The following is a 25,450-nucleotide window of genomic DNA, read 5'->3' on the forward strand; positions in this document are numbered from 1 at the left end:
AAGAGATTTTTGGTATTGTTTAACAACACAAACTGGGGTCCCCTTAACCAACACATCACTTTCTGGCCGTTGGATGAACAATCAAACGGCCAGAATTTTAAAAAAAATTGTCGTTCCGTGCTTTTTTTTTCCCGCGGAAAACTGTCCTTCCGCGCTTATTTATCGCGGATCTTCTTTCCCTTCCACGGATAATAATAGCGGAAGGACTGTACTTGCAGTTTATAACCCTAAAACGATCACACTTTCCTTTTTGTGCAACATTTGTCAAATTGGAGAGGCAATTTGGGGGAATTCTTGATTTTATTCATCCTTACTCAATAATTACATTTGGTAAGCTCAATTTCTTGCTTTTTCCTTGTTGTAGTTATGGATAAGATGTTTGCTAGGTTTCAAGGTAGAAAAGTTTTGAAAAAAAATGATAATGTTATAAATAGTGAGGTTGTTGATATTAGTGGTAGTTGCTTACGTAATAATAATGTAAATTATGTTAACCTTGTTGATGATTGTGATGAAGATGTTTATGTTAGTGAACATAGATTTGAAAATGAAGATTTGCATAAAAATAGTGAGTTTATGCATGATAGTAGTGAGAGTAGGGATAAGAGTGTTGTTGGGGAAGAAGATATTGTAATTCCTTTCTTGAGTCAAAATTTTCCTAATTTGGTAGCCGCCGAAATTGTAATTAGGGTCTACACTTTGAAAAATGGATTTACAATTAAAATCCAAAATACACAAAGGCGTGTGGACAAAACAATATATGCCCGTACTTATGTTTGTAATTTAGCGGGAGAAAACCGCGATAAAGAACCCGTAGAGGATGAAGAAGTTTTGATAGGAAGTGTCGGTAGTGAGAAGAAGAAAAGGCGTAGAGATAAACTTCCTAGAAGTGGATGTAAATTTAGGATATATGTCTATATGATTAATAGGTGAAATACAAGGCATTGGGAGATAACATCGTTGGAGTTAAATCACAATCACGATGTTGTGTCTCCTTCTAAGATGAATTTGATTAAAAGGGAGCGACATGTAACCGCCGCCCAAAAGAATTTAATTAAGAGTTTCCATGTTTCGGGTATTGCGCCTAGACAACAAATGAATATATTTGGAAAAATGCACGGAGGAGAGGAGCAAGTAGGGTTTCATGCCCAACACTTGAGAAATGTCATGCGAGATTTTATAAAAGATAATTTGGGTGTGAATGATGCGCAAGCGGGATTGGATTTGTTACATAGGTTAGAATAGGAAAGTGGAGGAAATTTTTTTATTCGGACTCTAATTGATGAAGAAGGAAGATTGAAGTGTCTTTTATGGGTTGACCCCCGGTCGTTGTTGGCCTATAAAAATTTTGGTGATGTGGTTGCATTTGATACAACTGTAATATATAATAGATGATGTCAAAGATTACTGAAGCTAATAATGTCATTAATCTTCAATAATCTGATGTCAAAGATTACTGTCAAAAATTACTGGAGCTAACAATGTCATTAATCTTCAATGATCTGATGTCAAAGATTACTGGAGCTAACAATATCATTAACATGATGATGTCAAAGATTACTGATGCTGACAATGTCATTAGCAATCAGTTAAGCTTGGGGCCAACCCTAAGATTAGTTGTATTGTAACCTTAATCTGTAATTCATACTTGTAACACTTAATGTCTGTAAAATGTAAATGGAGCAGACTAGAGCATTTTTCCCTAAATAGTGTCAAGCCTAAGAATTCTATCTGGAAGAAGATCAAGAAGATCATGCCTCAGAAGAATTATGAAGAAGCTTGGAGTTGAATAATTCTGTTTGGTGAAAAACATTCTAAGTCAAGATCTCTACAAGTCACAGAATTAGTGTTATAGAGAAGTCATTCGAGAACTCAGAAAAACCTATCGAGAACTCAGGAAATGCTATTGGAGATATCGACAAGTCAGATACCCATTCGAGAACTCAGAGATATCGACAAGTATACATTCATTAGAGAACTCTGAGTTATCGATAAGCCAAAGTCCATTAGAGAACTCTGAGTTATCGATAAACAAAAATTCACTAGAGAACTCGGAGTTGTCGATAAGTCAAGTCAACAATGAAGTTTCAGAGATATCGACAAGCCAACATGCCTATCGAGATGTCGAGTTCTCTACAGCTTAATTGGAGATCTCAAAATGAAGAAATTTCTCTAAGTACAGAATTGCAGAACAGTTCAATATCCAAGGTTGCAAATCAACAAACAATTCACACAGCTGAATTGATAAGTCTACAAAAAGCATCTTGAGAGATGTGCAAAATCAATGGCAAAGATTAACTGACAGAGGAGATTAAAGTAAACACGGGATGCTAAAGATATGTTAAGCCAGAAATGGAAGATTTGCTTTTCTATAAATAGAAATGACAAGTGACAGTTTAGAAAAGCTAATAGCATGTTTATTATCCTCTGTGTAAACCAGCAGTTAACTGAGTTATAAAGTTAACACTGGTCCTCTAGTCAGTTGTAACAATCTAGATAGAAAATCTTGTATTCTCTCTCAAGAAAGAAGTTAAGTTCTAAACCAAGAACTTAGAGATTTTGTAGCAAAACACTGCTTGATTTTTAATATAAAATTAAGTGAGTTTTGAAGATCTTTGTTTTACATATTTGCATTGTTATTTATGTTTAACATTTATTCTACAAAATCATTGATAACAACCAACTGTTAAACCCAAAGTTGATCAAAAAGTAACCATTTAAGCCGAAACACATTCACCCCCCCCCCTCTGTGTTGTATTCATACCTAACAAGTGGTATCAGAGCAAAATCTGAATGTAAACAGATTAGATCTTGGAAAAATGAATACACAGAAAATCAGTAGTATAAAGATTCCTCCCTTCGATAAGGCCAACTACACTTTATGGAAAAAGAAAATGTTGTTGTTTATAAGAATGGCCAATCACCTTTACATTCAGATCCTCAAGAATGGGCCCTTCACTCCTATGGTTAGAGTTGATGAAACCACAGATGGTGACATGGTTATTCCAGCTCATTTTGCTCCCAAGGATCCCTCTGAGTATACTGATATTGAAAGAGAGAAAGTTTCCCTAGACAGTGCTTTGCAACTGATACTAATTGAGTCACTTCACAATGTAATGTATAATAACATTGTCAACTATGACACTGCTAAACAGATCTGGGAAAAGATTGAGATACTCTGTGAAGGAACTGAGGAGGTTAGGTCAAATCAAAGAAGGAAATTGATTTCTCAGTATGAGGGTTTTATGGCTAAACCAAAGGAGGGTATTACTGATGTGTTTGAAAGGTTTAATAAGCTGATAAATGACTTGCAGCTTCATGATAAATTTTATGATGTTGAAGAATTGAATTTGAAGTTCTTGCTTACTCTCCCTGATCATTTGGAATAAAAGATCTCTGCAATCAGAGAAGGAAGGGATTTGAGTAGAATCACACTGGAAGTGCTCTATGGGGTTCTGAAAACTTATGAACTTGAAATGATTCAAAAGAAATCATTAAGGGCTGGTCAAGGATATGTAATGGATGGCTCAAGTGCACTGATTATGAATGATGGCCAGACCTCTAATGATGAGCAAAGATCCCAAACTCCAGAAATTTCTACAAGTGAGAAAAGAGTCAATGACACTAAAGAGCAAGTCATACTGGAATTGGATGAAGAAGATGAGTTCTACACTCTTGATGAGTTTGATGAGCTAGACAAATCAATGGCTTACTTGGCTAGAAAATTCTCTAACATTAGAGTGAAGAAACCAAGATTTTTCAATAGAAAAGGACAGTCCTTCAACAAAGACGACAACTGGAAAGGAAAAGGGAAGTACACTCCTGATAGCAAAACTGGCTACAAAACTGGATCTGTTGACAGATCAAACATAAGGTGCTTTAATTTTGATGAGTTGGGCCATTTTGCTACAGAATGTAGGAAACCCGAGAAGGCAAAGAAAGACAAAGCCTATCTTGAATTGGAAGCAAAGTATGATGCTCTTCTAAAGAAGCAACAAGGGAAAACTTATATTGCTGAGGGCAAGAGCTGGGATGATTTAGATAATGATGAAGATGAAGAAGTTGGAAACTATGCACTCATGGCCTTGGAGCAAGGAGACTCTTCATCATCTAAATCACAGGTACCAACTCTTACCACAATTGATTTAAATGTGAGTCAATAAAAGGAAACTGTTGAAAAGATGAGCACAGAAATGTTCCACATTCATACAAGCATGGTTGCTGCAAATGAGGAAGTTAGCAGATTGAAAAAGATCAATGAAAAACTTGAGAGTAAAAAATAAGAGACTGAATTGTTGCTGGTTGAGATTGATACTGCTAAGCAAGAAAATGCATACTTAAAGAATAAATTAAAGTGTGCAAGTGAAATTGAAGCAGTATTGAGAGAAAGGCTGGAGAAGAATGAAGTGAAGCTGAAATCCTTCAAAAATGCTTCTGAGTTGATTGGGCAATATCATGAAAAGAATAAGCCATGTGCAAACATTGCCATTGGTCTTGATTATGAGGGTTTGAACAACAAAAAGAAGTCTGTCAGTGACAAAGGAAAATTAACTGAAACTGAAGATGTTCCAAGTATTTTTAAGAAAGTTGAATCACCTTTGTTCAAGGCATGTGAGGTGAACTTCAGTAAAGAAGAGTTGATCATTAAACAGGAGATAGCTGATGAGGACAAGGAAAAGAAAAATGATGAGACAACTCAGTCTTCCATTTCTGTTGAAACTCTAAAAGCCAATCAAGAAACTAAGGAGCCTGTGAAGGAGATTAAAGCTGAAGAGGTCAAAAAGAAAAAGAAGAATAGAAATGGAAAGATTGGGATAAACAAAAGCAATAATTTTGCTTATGTTGTAGATGCTCCTAGAAAGAAGTGTGAGAATTGTGAATCAATGAATCACCTAACTCATCTTTGTAAAAAGATTGTTAGCAATCCACCTGAAGGAGTCTGCAAGTACAATGAAGCTAAGGCTAATGATCCCTATTCATTCTGTGACAAGTTTGAATGCATTCCCTGCAACATGAAAGTGATGAAAAGTTACCAAAAATTGAGAATTGATCTCATAGAATCAAAAATTGGTTCTATATCTGAAAGGGAAAATGCTCAACACTCTATGAATTCCATTTTATATGAAAATTCTCATTCTACTTCTGCAAAATCAGTTAACAAGAAGAAAGTGCCCAACACAGCTTGGGTAGCTAAACACACTTAATCCTCATTGTGTGCAGGGCAAAGGAAAGAAGGTCATATGGATCATTGATAGTGAATGTTCCAGGCATATGACAGGTGATAAGGCCCTGCTATCACAATTTGAGGAGATGGTTGGCCCTTTGGTGACCTTTGGAGAGAACAGCAAAGGATTCACAATGGGATATGGCAAGATTGTTTATGGAAATGTTGTCATTGAAGATGTAGCACTAGTTGCTGGATTAGAAGTAAATCTTCTAAGTGTTAGTCAATTTGCAGACAGAGGTTTTCAAGTTGTTTTCAACAAAGAAGATTGTGCTTTTATTAGCAAAAAGACTGGTGAAATTGCTCTTAAAGGAGTAAGAAAGGGAAGCTTGTTTGTTGCAGACTTAGACTCAACAAATAAGGATGGAGTATGTTATTTCTACACCAAGGCATCAGAAGAGCAAATCAAATTGTGGAATAAGAAGCTATCTCACTTGAATTTCAAAGCAATCAACACCTTAGTCAAGAAGGAGCTTGTGAGAGACATGCCTAATCTGGAATTTGCTCAACTGAAAGTTTGTGAAGCTTGTCAGAAAGGAAAAATGAAAAGATCAAGTCACAAGTCAAAATCTGTGAATTCTAAAAGTGCACCTCTGCAACTTATTCACATGGACTTGTTTGGGACATTAAATGTCTTGTCCATTTCAAGGAACAAATATGCCCTTGTCATGGTTCATGATTTTTCAAGATACACTTGGGTTGAGTTCATGTACTCTAAAGATGAAACTCCAAACATTATAATTGAGCACATCAATAAAATTGAGAAGCAAGCTGAAGGAAAAGTTAGTGTGAAAAGATTGAGGAGTGATAATGGAACATAATTCAGAAACTCAATATTAAGTGAATTCTGCAAAGGCAAAGGCATTGTTCAAGAATTTTCAGCAGCTAGAACACCTCAACAGAATGGAGTAGTTGAGAGGAAAAATAGAACATTGGTTGAAGCTGCTAGAACCTTGCTACAATATGCTTAGTTGCCAAATAGTTTTTGGGAAGAGGCTGTTAATACTGCATGCTACACTCAAAACAGATATCTCATCAACAAAGCTCATGGCAAATCACCTTACTCAATCATGTCTAATAGGAAGCCTACAGTGAAGCATCTACATGTGTTTGGAAGCAAGTGTTATATTCTAAAAGACAACTCTGAATATGTGGCAAAATTTGACTCTAAAGTTTTTGAAGCAATTTTTCTGGGATATTCATTGGAAAGAACAGCCTACAAAGTTTATGTGATTGATCAAAAGAAAATTATGGAAAGCACATATGTGAATTTTGATGATGACAAGTGTCCAGGCTTGGAATGCCTTGATGTAAATGATGCTGAAGCCCTTGCATTTGACAATCTAACCATTGATAGTGATTCAGATGAGGAAGATGAAGTTGTGGCACAACAAATGACAAATGAAGAGACCTTTGAACAAAATCATGGGAATGAAAGCTCTCTTCAGACACCTGAATTTGGTGGCACAAACTCAAGGGGAGAAGGAGAGAATGGAAATGACAGTCATGGTAATACTAAAGAAAATGATGAAGGCACTAGTCAACAGACACACACTAGAAAGTGGGATAGGAGTCATACAGTAGAAGATATTATTGGTGATCCCTCAGCTGGTGTGAGAACTAGAAGTGCAACTGCTAATGAATGCCTACATGCATGTTTCCTATCTCAAGTAGAGCCCAAGAAAACTGAAGAAACCCTATTGGATCCTGATTGGGTATGTGTTATGCAGGAGGAGCTGAATCAGTTTGAGAGAAATAAAGTTTGGAAATTAGTCCCTGCACCAAAGAACAGAAGTATAATTGGAACTAAGTGGGTGTACAGGAACAAAATGGATGAAAATGGAATTGTTACTAGAAACAAAGCAAGGCTGGTTGCTAAAGGCTACTCACAAGAAGAGGGAATTGACTATGATGAGACTTTTGCTTCTGGTGCAAGACTAGAATCAATAAGAATTTTTCTGGCATTTGCTGCACACTCAAATTTCAAGGTGTATCAAATGGATGTCAAGAGTGCTTTTCTTAATGGTGAACTAGAAGAAGAAGTTTATGTGCAACAACCACCTGGCTTTGAAGATCCAGAATTTCCTAACTTTGTTTATAAATTACTCAAGGCTCTATATGGATTGAAACAGGCACCTAGAGCCTGGTATGACATACTGTCAGAATTTCTACTCAAACATGGTTTTACCAGAGGTACTATTGATAAGAGTCTCTTCTACAAGAAGCATGGTGAAGATATGATCATAGTTCAAAACTATGTGGATGATATCATCTTTGGATCTACAAATAAAAAACTTTGTCAAAGATTCTCTAGGCTAATACAGAGTGAGTATGAAATGAGCATGATGGGAGAATTGAGTTACTTCCTTGGCCTTCAAGTTAGTCAAAGAAGTGATGGTATTTTCATCAGCCAAACCAAATATGTGAATGAATTGTTGAAGAAATTTGGTATGGTGGATAGCTCACCTGCATCTACGCCAATGTCTACTACAACCAAGTTGGACGAAGACAAGAAAGGCAAGAGTGTGGATATTTCAAGCTACAGAGGGATGATTGGATCATTGCGATATTTGACTGCTAGTAGACCATACATCATGTTTGCTACTTGTCTATGTGCTAGATTTCAAGCCAATCCAAAGGAATCACATTTGATGGCTGTGAAAAGGATTTTCAGATACTTAAAGGGAACTCCAAACTTGGGATTATGGTATCCTAAGGGAACTGGTTTTGAAGCTGTTGGATACACAGATGCAGATTTTGCTGGATGCAGGGTTGATAGGAAAAGTACTAGTGGAAGCTGTCAATTTCTTGGTCAAAGACTTGTATCCTGGTATAGTAAGAAACAACAATCTGTGTCAACTTCCACAGCTGAGGCTAAATATATAGCTGCTGGAAGTTGTTGTGCTTAGGTGCTTTGGATTAGAAATCAGCTAATGGACTATGGTCTAGTATTACACAAAATTCCTATTATGTGTGACAATACTAATGCCATATCTATAGTAGCTAATCCAGTTAATCATTCTAGAATAAAGCACATTGATGTTAGGTACCATTTTATCAGGGAACATGCTGCAAATGGTACCATTGAGTTCATTTTTGTTCCAACAGAGGAACAATTAGCTGACATTTTTACTAAACCATTGGATGAAGCAACCTTCACTAGACTTGTGAGTGAAATTGGAATGCTCAATTCTTCATCCTAAGGCAAGAACTCAGCTAATGCGTTGCAGTAGATTAGTTTCTAATAAATCAACCTAGTTTGATTTAATTGGAAATTAACTGAAATATGAATTATAAATATTTCAGAATCTCTGTATATTTATTTTTCTTAAAAACTCAAAAATTAACTTGGAATATTTCAAATTCTAAATAAGCTGCTTAGTTGTTAATTTACATCTTAAATGTGTAAAATTAACACAAGGCAGAATAACAGTATTCAAAGGTATAGAGAACCGAGTTCTCGATAAGTCAAATGACTTATCGACAAGTCATTCTAGAGTTCTCGAGTGAGTCATCGATAAGTCTATTTACAGACTTCTCGAATGACTTCTCGATAAGCTCTATTATGACTTATCGATAAGACCATGTAGAGTTCTCTAATAGTGTTAATTCACAGAGTTCTCGACAAGGATATTTTGAGACTTATCAATAACTCAGAACTAAAATAATTTAATTCAATGAATTATTTTAGACAAATACTTTTGGAAAATTTATTCTTATTTCAATTTGATTCAATTCAAATAAATTAGAATTATTTTAGTCCATTTTCGGACAAACTGGGCATTTATCAGAGTTCTCGATAAATCATTTCTTAGTTCTAGAAAAGAATTAATAAAATGACTTATCGAATGTACCTTTCTCAAATTCAAAATTACTTCTCGATAAGTTTAATATCAAACGTTTATTTGACTTCTCGATAAGTATTTTATTTGTTCTATAAATACCTAGACTTCTCGATTCAATTTGAACTTGGAATTTTTCAAAATTCTAAGTAAACTGAATATTTATTACTTTATATCTTCAGTATATGAACTTAATAAATAACAGATCAAAAGAAGCAAAAAGTATGAAAAACTGAACAAATTTAATTCATAAATTCTATTCATAAAAATACTTTTGACTTACTTTGTCTCTAATTTCTCTGACTTATTGACACATTTACATGCTTCTATGATTTCTTGTTTACGTGAAAATAAGTTAGTTCAATATTATTAGACTGGTACATTATTTTTGTTATTTTGAGTATGCTGATAGTGGTAAATTTATTTGACTGATTGCTGATAGGATTAGTTACTTTTTGTGTAGGGAGTACGTGCTTATTTGCATGGGGAATAGTCACTCTTTAAAGTAAACTAATATACTTGAGTACTTGCATGGGAAATAGTAACTAGTCATTTCTAGCTGTCAATTATGCTTATGTGATTATTACTCTTATTATCCGGGCAACTCAAGAGTCTCTTGGTTTCTATCTTTACTCCCTCTATAAATTAAAACGCTTCACTCTTTTCATTTATCGCTACTCTTATTCTCAACAAACATCTACTTTCAAACTCACCTCATGTTCATCTCTCTCTCTCTCTCTCACTCAAATGGATGCCCTAGTCTTTTGCAGACTTATTCATGGAGTTTACCAACCGGTCCATCATTTGGATGATGACCTAGTTTATTTTGGTCATATCGGACTTCGTGTCCGTCTCAAGGGGGTTGTTTACAGCCCCTTTGATATTCCACTTGAGGTCTTTTATGAACTCTCGTGGAATGATCAAATCATCATTCTTTTCTTTGAAGAGGAAGTCTCTCTGGAGATGGAGAGACGTGCAAGGGTGGCTGAGCAGCAACGCCTTGCTGCTTTGGAGTTGCAGGAGAGGATCATCTCTCTTGCACACTCCATGTCCAGAGCTTACTAGCGCAGGGCAAGGAGGTTGGAGGCCGAGAAGAAGGAGTCTGAATTAGAGTAGTTAGGATTAGGATTTACTTGTTAAATCTATATCTTAATGTACTATGTTTCCATTTTTAATGAAAGTTCTGATTCTTGTCTTGCAGTCTCTTGTTTATGTAATAATTACTATTTGCTTATATCTATATTAAATTTTGTCTTCTCTGCAATAATGCTTGCAACTAAAATATCTTACAATGAATTTGTCTAATGAAACTCCAAAAAGATACATTTGTTTAATGCATTACAGGTCTAATACAAGACATCAACAGAGAATTCAAATAATCAATTCACAGGTATTAGTGCTAAAACTGCAGCTAAAACATTTCAAAACCAAAGTATGGTTTACCCAGGCATAGCAACACAAACACAAACTCAAACACAATCCCACTCAGGTGACTCTCAAAAGCCACATGTTTTACAAAAGGACAGCAATTTCATGATGTTCTTCAGATTGTTCTGTTGTTTGAGAAAAGAATCCACCAAACATGAAAATTTATCAGTTTACTGAATATTTCATAAGTATTCCTTATGCACCTTCATATGCAAAACAGTCTTCACAGACTGAAAGGTTTGAGTGTAGTACTCCTGAGGGGGAGCTATCTAAATCCTCTCCAATTCAATTGGAGGTTCCTCAAGAAGGAACAACTCCCCTCATAACTCTAGCAGAAGTTGTCTTAGCAGTCAAAGCTAGAAGAACAATTGCCTATGACAATGTCATACGAAGGGAAATTTTAGCACATTCAAGTGTCAGTGTGTTGCAAGACACACAAGGGTTTGAGGCTGGTGCACATGGCAGTAACCCAGTCAAATCCCCTCCAATTCAATTGGAGGTTCCCACTACAAGTGGAGGACAACACACTGTCACAACCACAGAGCAATCTGTGAGTCAACCTGTGACCCCAGTCATAGATGCTTATGCACTCATTTTTCTGGTGAAATGAGTATGGTTAGCCCTATATGGTCTTCCTCTAATCATATGATCACAGATTAACTCTTCTCATCCACCTCTTATTTCTGTAGGTCAAACAATATTTGAGCCTTTCATGTGAGGATAAGAGAAAAGATTGAGTGAAAAACAAAGAATAAGAGAGGCAGGATCCTTCCTGGCAAAAGGGGAGGTAGATGAGTGTATGGATTTAGTAATCCTTGTGAGGGAACTCTGACTCTCAAAAGTCATGAGACTAGTGCAGTGAGAATTGGTGAGACTACTTATTCAAAAGAACAGAGAGCTTAGGACTTTTATCACTAACAGACTTTTTCTGCAGATCTAAGTGAAACTTCTATTCTTTTTGATAAACTCATCACCATGAATCTCAATAAAGCTTGAAGCTGCAGCAGTGTTCCAAATGGACAATGATAGCAGCTTGAACAATGCGCATTTAGCTGGATACTTCTTCCTGGAGATAATGTCAAAAAGGGGGAGAATATATATCTAAATGTCAAAAAACAACTAATGGATGTTGAATAAATCTAAATACAACTCAACAAAAGAAGACCTGATGGGAAGATTGGTTTTGGTTTCTACATTTAGTTAATGTTTTGACATCATCAATCAGAACATGTGCATAATTTCATAATGAACAAGTTGGGGGAGATTGTAATATATAATAGATGATGTCAAAGATTACTGGAGCTAACAATGTCATTAATCTTCAATAATCTGATATCAAAGATTACTGTCAAAGATTACTGGAGCTAACAATGTCATTAATCTTCAATGATCTGATGTCAAAGATTACTGGAGCTAACAATGTCATTAACATGATGATGTCAAATATTACTGATGCTGACAATGTCATTAGCAATCAGTTAAGCTTGGGGCCAACCCTAAGATTAGTTGTATTGTAACCTTAATCTGTAATTCATACCTGTAACACTTAATATCTGTAAAATGTAAATGGAGCAGACTGGAACATTTTTCCCTAAACAGTGTCAAGCCTAAGAATTCTATCTGGAAGAAGATCATGCCTCAGAAGAATTATGAAGAAGCTTGAAGTTAAATAATTATGTTTGGTGAAAAATATTCTAAGTCAAGATCTCTACAAGTCACATAATTAGTGTTATAGAGAAGTCATTCGAGAACTCAGAAAGACCTATCGAGAACTCAGGAAATGCTATTGGAGATATCGACAAGTCAGATACCCATTCGAGAACTCAGAGATATCGACAAGTATACATTCATTAGAGAACTCTGAGTTATCGATAAGCCAAAGTCCATTAGAGAACTCTGAGTTATCGATAAACCAAAATTCACTAGAGAACTCAGAGTTGTCGATAAGTCAAGTCAACAATGAAGTTTCAGAGATATCGACAAGCCAACATGCCTATCGAGATGTCGAGTTCTCTACAGCTTAATTGGAGATCTCGAAGTGAAGAAATTTCTCTAAGTACAGAATTGCAGAACAGTTCAATATCCAAGGTTGCAAATCAACAAACAATTCACACAGCTGAATTGACAAGTCTATAAAAAGCAGCTTGAGAGATGTGCAAGATCAATGGAAAAGATTAACTGATAGAGGAGATTAAAGTAAACACGGGATGCTAAAGATATGCTAAGCCAGAAATGGAAGATTTGCTTTTATATAAATAGAAATGACAAGTGACAATTTAGAAAAGCTAATAGCATGTTTATTATCCTTTGTGTAAACCAGCAGTTAGCTGAGTTATAAAGTTAACACTGGTCCTCTAGTCAGTTGTAACAATCTAGATAGAAAATCTTGTATTCTCTCTCAAGAAAGAAGATAAGTTCTAAACCAAGAACTTAGAGATTTTGTAGCAAAACACTACTTGTTTTTAATATAAAATTAAGTGAGTTTTGAAGATCTTTGGTTTACATATTTGCATTGTTATTTATGTTTAACATCTATTCTACAAAATCATTGATAACAACCAACTGTTAAACCCAAAGTTGATCAAAAAGTAACCATTTAAGCCGAAACACATTCACCCCCCCCTCTGTGTTGTATTCATACCTAACAACAACATATCGAACAAATAGGTATGCTATGTCATTTGTGCCGTTCATTGGGATGAATCATCATTATCAATCGGTTCTCTTTGGATTTGCACTAATGCGTGATGAATTGAAGACTACATTTGAGTGGGTTTTGGGTACTTGGTTAGAGGCCATTGAAGGAAAAGCACATTTGGCTATTATCACCGATCAAGATCAAGCGATGGCGGGGGAAATTTAATCTCAACTACCGAACACGACACATTTTTTATGTCCGTGGCACATTAGCAACAAATTTCCAGAGAAGCTCTCAACCTACTATGCAAAGAAGGAATTTAAAGGTGACTTAAACAATTGCATATATCACTCGTCGACCGAAGAAATTTTCGAGGATAGGTGGAAAGCATTGATCTTGAAGTACAAGTTGGAGGATAATACATGGTTGTAAGGCTTGTATAATTTGAAGTATAAGTGGATCGATGCTTATACACGTAACATTTTTTCCGCGAGTCAAAAAATAACTTCAAGAAGCGAAGGAATGAATGCCTTTTTTATGCTTATATAGGGTCTTGCACGGGGTTGAAAGAATTTGTTAAGGGTGCACAAAAAGCATTAGAAAGACAATTTATGCGTGAGAAAGAAGAGGATTATAATACACGTCATAAAATTAGTTGCATGCGAATGAAGACCACAACATGCCGCTTCCATTTATACGAAAGAGATGTAAAAAATTTCAAGACCAATTGGTTGAGGCCACAAAGTACTTTGTGGAAAAGGATAGAGACCGTTCCTTAGAAGATGCGGAGGATACGTACTACAAATATTATCGACCATTAATGGTTGAGTCTAAGAGAACCACTTATCTCGTTACCTTCAACAAGTTATCATTTCAGGGTTCTTGTATATGTAGAATGTTTGAGCATTCGGGCATGTCGTGTCGTCATATTATTGTCGTGTTGACAAAGAGGTGCGTGGCCGAATTACCGGAACATTTTGTGAAATGGAGGTGGATTAGGGATGCCAATAGAGTTGATGGTGTGTTGTCATATCACATGCCCGAAGATGATGCCTCATCCCATGATTTGACTCCAACGGAAAGATTTAATAACATGACTTTACTCACTATGGGGTTTAGTCATAGTTGCATGGCATCGAAGGAACGTTATGAGTATGCCGTGAGAGTTATTAATCGAGAGACCGAAATTATTGAGAAAATGCCCGTTCATGGGGTGGAAAGTGTTGGAAGTGAATTTGATACCAAAATTACTCAAGAAAGTGGAGAGAAGTTGCATGAAACTATTCTTGATCCCGTTGTTTCGAAAACCAAAGGGCGCAAAAAAGAGCACCGAATTAAAAGTCCCATTGAAGAACTTGCAAAGAAAAAAAGGAAATGCGAACATTGCAACATTGAGGGACATGATGCTAGAAAATGTTTAGTGAAATTGGAAGAATTGAGAAAAAGTCAAAGTGGCCAATTGTAATTCAAATTTTATATAACAATCTCTTATATATTGTTTTATCATGCTTTACACTTATATTGATTTTAGTAGTTCCACCTCATTTTGCAAACATGCATTTGTTCTTGTTACATATAGGTGAAATGGCCAATACTTTGGATGACGAGTCGGTGTCTCACGTTAGCAACACATTCTCGTTCTCGGACTCCGAATTCGAGGATTGTATGTCACCAATATTTAGCAAGTTGGATGTAATCGCTCGTGAATGGAGTAAGGAACTAGCACGGTTTAACAAAGGACCTCCCCTAGTGGAGGAAGAAGACCCGGAGTTACACCCTCCCGAAGAAGAGGCATACCGTTCAAGAGTTTGGGCCGAAGCATGCCACTGGTTAACCCTTCCTTGCATGTTTTTAAGAGTTTGGAGCAATGTACTGCCTTCCTTTCTCCCATTTTTGAACTTGGGTAAGGAGTCCCCCGATGGCCCTTGGAGACTATCTGAATGGGATGGCGGTAAAATTGTCAAAATGTGATAGGATCGTGGACATACGTAAGTTGAAGACTCGTGAGGGTGCCACCCGGGACCAAGTACGCATTGATCATGTCAAGGGTTGGGTGTCCCACTTACGTGGTGACAATACCACCACATGGGCTTAGAGGCGTGCACCATGGTGCAAATCCAATCTCTACGACGGGTCAAGCACCATTCCCGTCATAATATGGAATGATCACGAGACCCATATCGAAGTTACTGGAGGTGTGCTCCGCGAAGGTTGTGTTGTTGTGCTCTATAGGGTTACATGCATTGTCAGGGCCGACGCCCCCCGGGGGGGTCTCAACGCACCGACTATCGGGCAGCTTCTCTAACTTTTTAGAGATATTTAGTTAGTTAGGGTAGCTCATACGAGAAATCCCTTTGTTTAAGTATTTTGTTGTATTTCGATGTAATTTTGTCAAACTAGACAAATTATGCACTTATTTGGATTTGAATTGCGATAATTATGTAAATTCTAATTTGTCATTGATCCATTACTTGAAAACTTATTATGTCGAAACACAACTCTTTTTATGTGATATGAAATAGGATGCACATTTATTTTGTAATATTTATGCTTGTCATGCATGGGAATTTACATGCAAAGTTGGCAAAATGACCAAATGCTAGTCATTATAGTCAAGTAATTCTTAAATTTTGGAAGTCATAAGAAACGATGTTTCAATCAAAATTTTATTGCATAATGCAGTTAATATAGTTTAAATACATCATTATTTTACAGGTTTCAAATAAAAAAGGGGATAAAAATTTCAGAATCTTTCTGTCCTTTTCGCGGAAAATAACCACGGAAGGCATGAACCCTTCCGCGCTTATTTTCCGCGGAAAGACCAGAAAGTTTTTTGAAAAATGTGCCTTTTGTAAAGGCACCATCCCACCTGTTTTACAGGATACGAACCAAACAATCAACAGTATATGCATAGTCAAATAACAGCAACCTGTAAATTGTAAAAAAAATGGCCAAATTTAGGCACCCCTCCAAATATGGCCCAAATTGCCAAAAATTTACAAAACCTCAAATTTTGAAATTTCTCCAAACCTTTTAAAATTTACACACAAGTGCATGAGGGCCATTATATATACAAATCAATAAAAAACAGAAACAAAAAAACTAAAAAGGGGACGGGAAAGGGACACGGTCGATAAACGACCGATATAAACGAAACAAGTGTCAATTGTCATTAAACCAAATAAAGGGCACGTGATGATGTTCGAATGTAACGAAACAAGTTCAACTACACTACACAAGCATAAGATTAAGTCACAAGTTCAACTAAACTACACAACTAGACGAATGACCTAACTACTACTCTTTCCGGCTACCCTCTCCATCATTTGCCTCATGCGATGTGTTGGTATGGGTTTAGCCATCCCTCTTTGAAGCTCCTTCGCAATCCTATAATGAAAGATCTCAACGTCCGAGGCATCCCAACCCACTTTAGCGAGGTCATATCCCTGCAAGGTGTAGTGCATATATTTGCACACGTACACACCGCAACTGAGTAGTTATCTTGTTTAGGCATTGCATCCCAAACATGAACTAAATGTTCTTCATCTGGGACATTTCTATTCTTCCCAATATAACGAAGCATACCTGTAACAACTCCAACCTAACACAGAACAAAAAACAAGATCAGTTCACGAAAGTAATAAGGAAAGATTTAGAAATTACAATATAAGGTGTCGTCGAGGAACTATTACCACGCACTCTTCGGGATATTTAGCGTTGTAGTTCACAGGATCAAGTACCATCACGCCCCATCCTTCACAGAAAATACCATGAGAATCCAATAGTTCCGGTTCACGTTCGCGGGAAGAAATATGTAGTCCACCTGGTTAATTGGTGGACCTACCCCACAACTCGCCCAATTTAGAAAGAAATGCATGGTCCTCGCAGAATAGGGATGTGAGTAGTCCATTTTCTTCGCCAACTCCATAAAAAGTGGATCCATAAAGTAGTATGAAGGCATCCTCGGATACACCCCCGCGACAACTATGGCCTCCTCACGATCACGCAACAACCACTGCAAGAAACAGGTTATACCATAAATGAAATAAAAAGAAGAATATAAATGAAAAAAGGTCAAATATTATACCATGTAGGCATATATGATCCTATCATCTATCCATCATTTGGGTTCCAAACTCTGCATAACATTTGTGTCCAAAGTCCACATAAGATCGTGTTTAATAGGACCACTCCCGGGCAAACCTCCCCATCTCCAATCCCTCCTAATAGCGTCCATCCTCTCCCAATTTAGTCTCTTATTTATCTCCCATTTCTCTTCCACAGGGCGGCGGATATCCATCCTCTCATCCCTCGAAGATGACCCTGATGCAAATACTGATGCCTGTGTCGGGGCCTGTGACACCTGTTGAGACGGCTGTGTCATGTCAATTACATCGGCCTCTCGAGCCTCTCCAACTGTAGGCCTCATCGCCTCGGGAGATAGATGAGCATGCTAGAACACTGGAGCCTTTTATGCCGGACCTCTAACATCCTGCATGAATCGAGAGTACGACTCGAGAAACATAGGGGCAATCCTCCCAAACTCCTGCTCATACTCGGGAGAATGCTACTATCCATAACTTACAGACATGCCAACCCCTTCTATATATGCAAAATACATCTGTGGCATATAACCAGATGCTACTATAATGCAAATGAGGAAACAATTCTAAAAAATATCGGGGAAACAATTATAACAAACTTACAAGGTCAAATGTTTGGGAGTTGTTAAACAACTCCTGGGTGATGTACAGTTGCTCTGGCAATGGTTGTGGCTTCCCAACACGCATATGTGCAATGCCTGAGTACCACTGCATATAACCTGCGTCATCCACTGTGCCTGGCTGATGAGCAACTACAACCTCGGGGTGCTGACTAAAACGGGTCCACTCACCAATCTCGGCAAACCATAACCCCGCCAGTCATAGGGATTAAACGGAATCATAGGCTTCCTATACTCTGTCATGTTAACAGGTGACCGTGGGATACCCTGTCTGAACCCGAACTGTCTCATCACCCTATCAGAATGCTGATACTCAACAACATCATAACATAACACTGGAATCCTGATAAGACCAAAGAAATGAGCCTCCAATCCTCAGCCGATATGTCATGATCCCCATCTGAATCCTCCTTCACCTCGTGAAAGTGGGCATATGGCGTCCACGCCACAATATCAGCTGCAACTTCATCAAACTCGCCTTTATAATGTGGCAAACTATGTTGAGGCGCCAATCTACTATCACGCCTACCTATAGCCTGTTTTCTCTTAATAACAATCACAGTCCCAGGAACATCCTCATCCATAGGATCATCAGGAACAACATCAGCCTGCACCTTACCCTTCCCTTCCTTTCCCCTACCCTTACCCCTAACCTCCTTCACCTCCGTCACCTTCTTCCCCCTAACCTCCTTCCCCTGCTTCTCTTTCACTTCTTTCCCCTTCACCTTATTTCCTTTCTTCCCCTTCTTCCCCTTAGGCTCCTCCTCCGCCTCCTCATCGGCCTCCTCCTTCTCCTCATCAACAATCTCCTCAACCGGCCTAGCCCAGAACTCAGCAACTGGATATGAATCCCTGATAGGATCAGGAATAGGTCTCCCAATCAAGAACCGCTCATATGCCCACAACTGCAACAACCGCGTACAACAGGCAATCCTCTTGGCCCCTTTCTGTGCTGCATGCTCGAGCCCTCTATATAGATATGAAAGAACTGCAGAACCGCAAGACCATCTCTACACACCCATAAGATAGCGGAGGTGTCCAATGTACTTTGGGTGCACCACATTCCTACTACTGGTAGGAAATAGAACATAACCAACGACCATGAGCAAGTATGCATGTGTGTGGATAGAAATCCTCCTCGGATCAGGACCCGGATCATCCCTCCCATATCTCTGATACAACCATGTTTACTTTATGTCGGCTCTGGCCCATGCCACCTTCACCTCCTCTTCATCCAACAGCTCAAACCACTGTCTCGAAAAATACGCCAAACCACTATCCAGACCGTCGCCAACTAATGCATGTCAAGCAACCGGTAAACCCAGGATATAGCCAACATCCTCCAAAGTCACTGTCATTCCCCCCTGTCTCATGAAGAAGGTGTTGGTATCGGGACGCCACTTCTCCACAAGTGTCGTGACAAGCCTCACATCATTCTGCAAAACCACACCCCGATTTGCAAACACACCAAAACCAATGCTATGCAACAAGTCCTTCTGTGCATCAGACAAAACCCACCTACGCATTGTACTAAATGTAATATTAATATGTGCCTTGGGTTCCTGTTCCCACAATAGCACTCCAAATGACCCCGCTCATGTCCCTCCCAAACATCCGAACTCACACGATACTCGTTATCAAAGATAATGTCATGACTAACTGGACCCGGCAATATGTTATCCATCCTGAAACAATAAAAATGAAACCAATCCAATAAACTAAACGTAAATAATATAATCAGTCAATTATATATACAAAGAATGACGTAATCAAACAAAATCATCTAACAAACCATGGTGATAAAGGTGAACTAGATAAAAAAAATAGATTAGGCTACTCATACTTTGCGAGTAGAGAAACACAAGTCTTCATTCATATATTCTGAACAAACAAGTTGTTTAACAGTGGTTCTCACTACATTCAAAATCCAGACCAATACGAAATCCAAACCATTAATTCAGCTACTCGACAAAACCAAAGCAATACGAAACCAACACCAAAATAATTCGCCACAATTCAACCAAATATCATCAAAATTCAATCTTTAACAAGATAACCAATAAACATCGTTAACAATAGTATCAACACTGATGAAATCACCGCAATTCAACCAAAAACGTATAAGAAATTATACATATAAAAATGAATTGGATGAATCCAAAAGCACAATTATCACTATAATTCAAAAATCGAATTACATATATAATCGTACATACCCTGGGCCTCAAAAATCAAACATATAGAATCATATATATACGCAATTACATACGCAATCATATATACACAGTGAATAACGAATATCATATATATATATATACGGAATTACATACGCAGTTTTTTAATTATATAACGAACCTTATTGCCGTTGAGTTGAGAAATCGAAAATCAAGATATGAATCACCTGCAAATCGCCAGAAAATCGCCTGAAACCGCTCTGATTTAGTTTTTTAGAGTTAACCCTGGGAACGGGTCGATAGAACCCGTTTAATCTGATTCCCAGGGCTTTCGCGTAAAATAACCGCAGAAAGCGATTAAGGGTACGAAGGTAAATACCTGTTTCGCGGTTATTTTATGCGGAGTGGATATCGTTGTGCGCTTCTTTTGCGGGGAAAATATGATTTTTTTTAAACCTGTGAGGGAACAGGACACCCCAGACTGTTATAACAGTCCCCAAAACCTTAAACCTCAGGAAGAAAGAATCTCAAGTAAACAAGAATGGTAATAATGGAGAAAAAATTCACACTTATCCACACAGTCGCCACCGCCGGTGTATTCTCCGCCGTTTCCTTCTGGTAATTTCTATCCCCCCTATTCACCCCTTTTTATTATTATTAGCTAGGGTTTCTATTTATGCCTTTACCCTAAATTCATGTTTCTTGATGTTTGTGTTTTCAGGTATGGATTCATGTTTGGAAGAGAATCTGCTCGTAAAGAGCTCAGTGATTTAATCGATTCGCTTCGTCGCAATGATCCCACTTCCTCCTCTTCCTCACATTCCTGAATTGTTGGTAAATTCCCCCCCTTTTCATACTCTTATATGCTCCTCGTTTTGTGTGTTTTTGCGATGCTCGTAATGCCTTAGGTATGTTAACTTATTATCGAACCTCGTTAGACATATGGAGTTCGAATTCTAAATACCCCCAAATAATGTAATTTGGAGACGGAGTTTGAATATAGGCTTAAGAATGGTTTTGAAAGATTTAATTTAAATGTTAAAAATGAGATTTTTTTAGGGGTAGTATTAAGACGAGAAGTGTAACATATGTCTCGAGTCTTACTCCTCTTACCTTGAAGTTTTAGGAGTAGTACCTTCTCTGAAAGTTGAATCTTGGGGGATGAAAGATAATGCTAGTGCCTTGTTTGTTGACCTTTGGTATCCGTCCAAGATATAACTTTGGTACTTAAGAAGTTTTTAGAGTTCTGAGGAATTTTGACATTTATAATGGAAAGAGGAATGACTAATCTAGAACAAAAGGAGTGATTCAATCGAGTTTCTATTTTTTACTATATTTTAACGAGAGTCTTTTAAAATCTTTGTGCCTTTTGTCTAACTGTAGAACATGTGATTTTAGGTGTATGAATTGTTGCAGTATTGTGAAGCTTTGTTTTTCGGTAAACATTGGCCTGAAAAGATTGTAGTAATGGAGGGGTACCGTTTGTAATTGAAAGGTACCTTGAAGTAATTTGGATATATATGTTTCGTTTATGATTCTGATATTCAAATTTGTAATGGATTTTACACCAAAGGAGAACTTGAAATCTGGAGTTTGCGTAGAGCTTATTGCAATGTCGTTGTGTCTTGCAGATAAGTATGAGATATGTAAATGTAGTTAATTTTTTTCTCTCATTAATTGTAAATTTCAGTTGTTGGCATATTAGGCATTGACTAGCATGGAGCCAGGAGGATGAATGCCCTAAGCATTCCTTTCTACTTCATTATTTTATAATTAATCCCCTAAGCATTCATAAACCAAATTAGGAGTGTAGAAGTCACCAATGCTCAAGATGTAATAGGCAAACGTGATACGTATATAAACCTTTTTAAGTCAAAGAAATCCAAAGTGCAATTACCTGCAGGAGTGAAGGAACTTTGCACATCTGTATTATTTTACAAGTACTATAATTTGTATACTTTCACGGGCAAAAAATCCCCAAAAATAATTTTAATCTTAGCACTATGAGCAGGATGAACACAGTATTTCTTGAAAGAAGATATGTTCCTGTCACGAAGTGTTCAGAGCTCTCCTAATTATATATTTCAAAATATGTACCACATACAGTCTGTAATGTATATTATGCTTCATATGTTTTGTCACGTTCACTTGATACTGATCCAGTACACGACTCTATGCATCATCGTACATGAATATACTTGTATTTTCACACAAGTGCAGCCTCCTTGTTTTGCGTATCCTTCTCACTGATAAACCGCACATAAAGATCTGTCTTGCGTGTGTCTATTTCTGGCAATCTTGTGTCTCGACCACCTTCTTGCATGCTCTTCACAAATTCAACCAAATGTCGCCAATTATTTGCTTCGAACAAGCTCTTATTCAACCTTAGATAGGTAAATGCACTCAACGCATTTCCAGAATCTGATCTACTTGTTGCTAGAACTTGAGCGAATGCTCCTCCGTCGTACCTCTCTAGTGCATTCTCTCCTGCAAGTTCTGTTCCTGCAGATTTTGTTGCCATCTTTACTTGGCGAATCAAGCCTTCTGGGGAGCAATTGGCATGCTCTGGCTGTTCTCTATCTCTCATTTCCATGCATGTAAAGTTCAATACAACTCCATGGTTACTCAGCATTCGTGCAAGTGGAAGGTAACCATCATGATTCCTTGTATTATAGTAGCCTGCTGTTAGTTCTGCTGCATGAGATCTTGTTGTGTAGTGCCAGTGAATTCCGGCTATTTTTGCAGATAGTGTAGCTCCAGTCCCTTGGAATACTCCTCGGGCAGCTGATAGAATTTTATCACCATGCTCAATAAGCTTTCCTGAATACCATTCAAGGAAGAATTCCCCATATTTGCTGTTCCATGTTCCATCTGTCCTGAAGAAATCGGTATCTTCAGGAAATTGGTTGTAGTGTCCAGCATCATGAGGTCCACCTTTTCCCCAATCTTTGTTTCCTGCTGCCTCTGCTGATGCTTCTAGCGAAGCCCTCATGTACTGTTTGAACATAAAATCATATCTTCAGAATTTGAATAGTTGAGACAAACTTTGATTGAAATATTATGGTTCTACTTCATCCTTGGAAAATATTAAAATTCGTTTAGATGGTCTTAGATGTATTCTATAGTATATATTGACTCATAGTTCAGTGTCTTGGAGAAACTATTAGTTGATGCCTATACTTCTACTTATGATTTGCAAATATATTACCTTATCATAGCATTGGAATTCTCCGATTCCAGGAAAGTTCCATGTTCCGTTGCTCTCTGGGTAGGCTGGATATCTTAGCTCTCCACAAGGACCCATTCCTACTTGAATTTCCTCTATGACATTTCCTAGGTAATTCTGAAACCTTTCTCGAAAGCTTCTCATGTAGTCAGAGTAGACTTGAATCGGTGTTCTTCCTCTAAGCACTGGTAGTGAATCACAACCTAATGAAATATACTCCGGATTCCTTCTCCCCGAAATGTCAGTGTAGACGAGATCAGGATTCTTGCTTATTTCTTCAAGCACCCATGGGGGTAATGGAATGCTGAAATTGTCAATTCTGAAACTTTAATTTAAGACTCTAGTATGCTAGCTGGTTCTTACCAAATTGGTTGAATAGCATGCAGACAGATTATATATGTTTTAGCCTTCCTTGTCAAGCATGTATACTTGTGTGTGGGTGTGTGTGTGTAGAGGAAACTATATAAATAATGGTAGTACCTGCAAGAGTCGCCAACGTTCCCTCCGCACTGGTGAAAAGACATAACAACTTGGATCTTCAAGCCATTTCGTTGAACCAAATTCACAAGCTCAGCATAACCTTCCCAGTTGTATTGCAAAGGTCCATCTTTTTCTACCAAGCCCCACCAGGCATCAACCATTACACCTTCCGCTCCGGCTATTTTCAAGGCCATTAAACTAGCGTTCATTGCCCTGGGCTTGCTCAAGTTTCCCCCAGAAGAGATTGTGTCCAGTGGTAGCATCACAAAAACTGGCACCCTAGACTCTGTTTTGCTATGTGGCCGAGATGACCCGTGAAACTTATCTGCTTGCTGATCCTTTCTTCCCATTTCAAGGGGTGAGATCCTCTCCGGAAAGTGTTGGCTGGAATCTTGCATCGAATTTTTTGCCCGGAGACTGCATGTTGGCTTCATTTGTGCAAAACAAACCAAGCCGGATGAGGACTCATCGGTAAGTTTTGTATTTTTAATATATTTTAAATTAATAAAAGAAGTAGAAGAACTTAGCGCCATCGCCGAGTTTCTCTTCTGACCTTATTGTTTTAGAGTGAAAGTTGCAAGTTGTAAGTTCTCGGCAGGGATAAGGGGAGATGCTGGAATGAATGAAGGAGAAAATGCGATGAAGTTTTATTTATAGAAAAGTTTTTAGAAGTTGTTTCAGTCATCAACTTTGGGGGACTTTAATACGTAAAAAGTGCAAAATTCCTGGTCGACTAACTACTACTTTTTCTTTTTCTTTTTTTGCTAAGTAAGTCGACTAAGATTTTATTATTGTTGTTGTTGTCCCACCTTTTCAATTCCTTCAGAGTTTTTTTTAATTAAAACTAAATCAGTAACATCCGACGAGTGAGGGAAAAAAGTCACTGTATGCGCAAGGGATATTTTCGAGAGATTTTTTTTTTTTTAAAAAGTGGGGTTATATTCTGGAAGGTGTGAGTTACGTGAATCCAAATTATATAGGCTCCACAAATTTACAAATTATATGAAGAGAACTGGGGTGGCAAGTGCTAACGTTGGGCCTCACGTGGCCGAAGCTCTCTGTGCTGGCAAATACATGTCATATTCTTGCACAATTTGTCAATAATCATTGGTCCCTAATAAAACACCAAAAGAAAACCATAATAATTCTCGGGGGCCTGTGGCTTAAGTTTAATTTATTTATTTTTTGCTAAATGGCTTAAAAGTTGAATGGAAACACGTACAAGCTTCTGATTTCACTAACTGAGTGTTTGCTAAGCAACCACTAAAAAACTGTGTAATTTTTTGGGGTAACCTGGTCGACTTCAATGGTAAATAAGATGGTTATCTTAGGACATTGAAAGTGGTAACTCACAGTAGACTCTTCAATCAAATTAATAATTGATATTTAAGTTAATTAGTATTCTAATAAGGATTTTTTAGTATGGGTTCATGAGGACATTTTTTTTACAATTTTTTGTGCAAAGAGGAGGTTTAGTTAAAGATCAATAAAAGATTGTCACCTAGTATCTTAGTGTGTTTCTTGGGGGGGGGGGGAGAACTGTTTTAATAAACATATAAAATTAGTCGATTTTAAGATATCATTTTGAAAGTTCAACAGAATCCAAAGTTACGAAATGAAGTTATGAAATGATTCGTCGTGTGTCTTATATTATCCCAGGCCCTCACAATGTTTCCACTTCCAGCTCAAAAGATCAGAGTAAGTCGGTGAGATAGTTG

General features: G+C 37.5%; 3 protein-coding genes and 1 long non-coding RNA gene across 4 annotated transcripts; 3 read left to right on the forward strand and 1 right to left on the reverse strand.

The window, feature by feature from the left end:
- The first annotated feature begins 999 nt into the window (after positions 1-999).
- LOC141664829 (protein FAR1-RELATED SEQUENCE 4-like) lies at positions 1,000-13,354 on the forward strand. The gene is made up of 2 exons (XM_074470783.1): positions 1,000-1,232; positions 13,159-13,354. The coding sequence occupies exons 1-2, from the start codon at positions 1,000-1,002 to the stop codon at positions 13,352-13,354; spliced, it is 429 nt and encodes a 142-aa protein (XP_074326884.1).
- A 454-nt stretch (positions 13,355-13,808) lies between these two features.
- Positions 13,809-14,594, forward strand: LOC141664830 (protein FAR1-RELATED SEQUENCE 3-like). Its single transcript, XM_074470784.1, has one exon. It carries the CDS (start codon positions 13,809-13,811, stop codon positions 14,592-14,594), a length of 786 nt encoding a protein of 261 aa, XP_074326885.1.
- Positions 14,595-20,450: 5,856 nt separating this feature from the next.
- LOC141666782 (uncharacterized) lies at positions 20,451-23,082 on the forward strand. Its single transcript, XR_012552359.1, has 4 exons — positions 20,451-20,644; positions 20,748-20,860; positions 21,425-22,673; positions 22,772-23,082. It is a non-coding gene; the product is annotated as an uncharacterized LOC141666782 (long non-coding RNA).
- Positions 22,074-24,400, reverse strand: LOC141666781 (beta-amylase 3, chloroplastic-like). The gene is made up of 3 exons (XM_074472967.1): positions 23,733-24,400; positions 23,235-23,556; positions 22,074-23,021 (listed from the first exon to the last, which is right to left on the reverse strand). Exons 1-3 carry the CDS (start codon positions 24,263-24,265, stop codon positions 22,233-22,235), a joined length of 1,644 nt encoding a protein of 547 aa, XP_074329068.1. The 5' UTR covers positions 24,266-24,400; the 3' UTR covers positions 22,074-22,232.
- Positions 24,401-25,450: the final 1,050 nt, after the last annotated feature.

The sequence above is a fragment of the Apium graveolens genome, chromosome 6, assembly GCF_009905375.1.
Source record: "Apium graveolens cultivar Ventura chromosome 6, ASM990537v1, whole genome shotgun sequence".
NCBI classification, from domain to species: domain Eukaryota; kingdom Viridiplantae; phylum Streptophyta; class Magnoliopsida; order Apiales; family Apiaceae; genus Apium; species Apium graveolens.

Excerpts from the sequence above, each read along its gene's own strand:
- LOC141666781 (XM_074472967.1), bottom strand. The coding sequence starts at position 24,265 with ATGGCGCTAAGTTCTTCTACTTCTTTTATTAATTTAAAATATATTAAA. Across the intron at positions 23,557-23,732 it reads AACGTTGGCGACTCTTGCAG|CATTCCATTACCCCCATGGG; the intron begins GTACTACCATTA and ends TGACAATTTCAG. Across the intron at positions 23,022-23,234 it reads AATTCCAATGCTATGATAAG|TACATGAGGGCTTCGCTAGA; the intron begins GTAATATATTTG and ends ATGTTCAAACAG.
- LOC141664830 (XM_074470784.1), top strand. The coding sequence starts at position 13,809 with ATGCCGCTTCCATTTATACGAAAGAGATGTAAAAAATTTCAAGACCAA.
- LOC141664829 (XM_074470783.1), top strand. The coding sequence starts at position 1,000 with ATGAATTTGATTAAAAGGGAGCGACATGTAACCGCCGCCCAAAAGAAT. Across the intron at positions 1,233-13,158 it reads GGATTGGATTTGTTACATAG|GTATGCTATGTCATTTGTGC; the intron begins GTTAGAATAGGA and ends TCGAACAAATAG.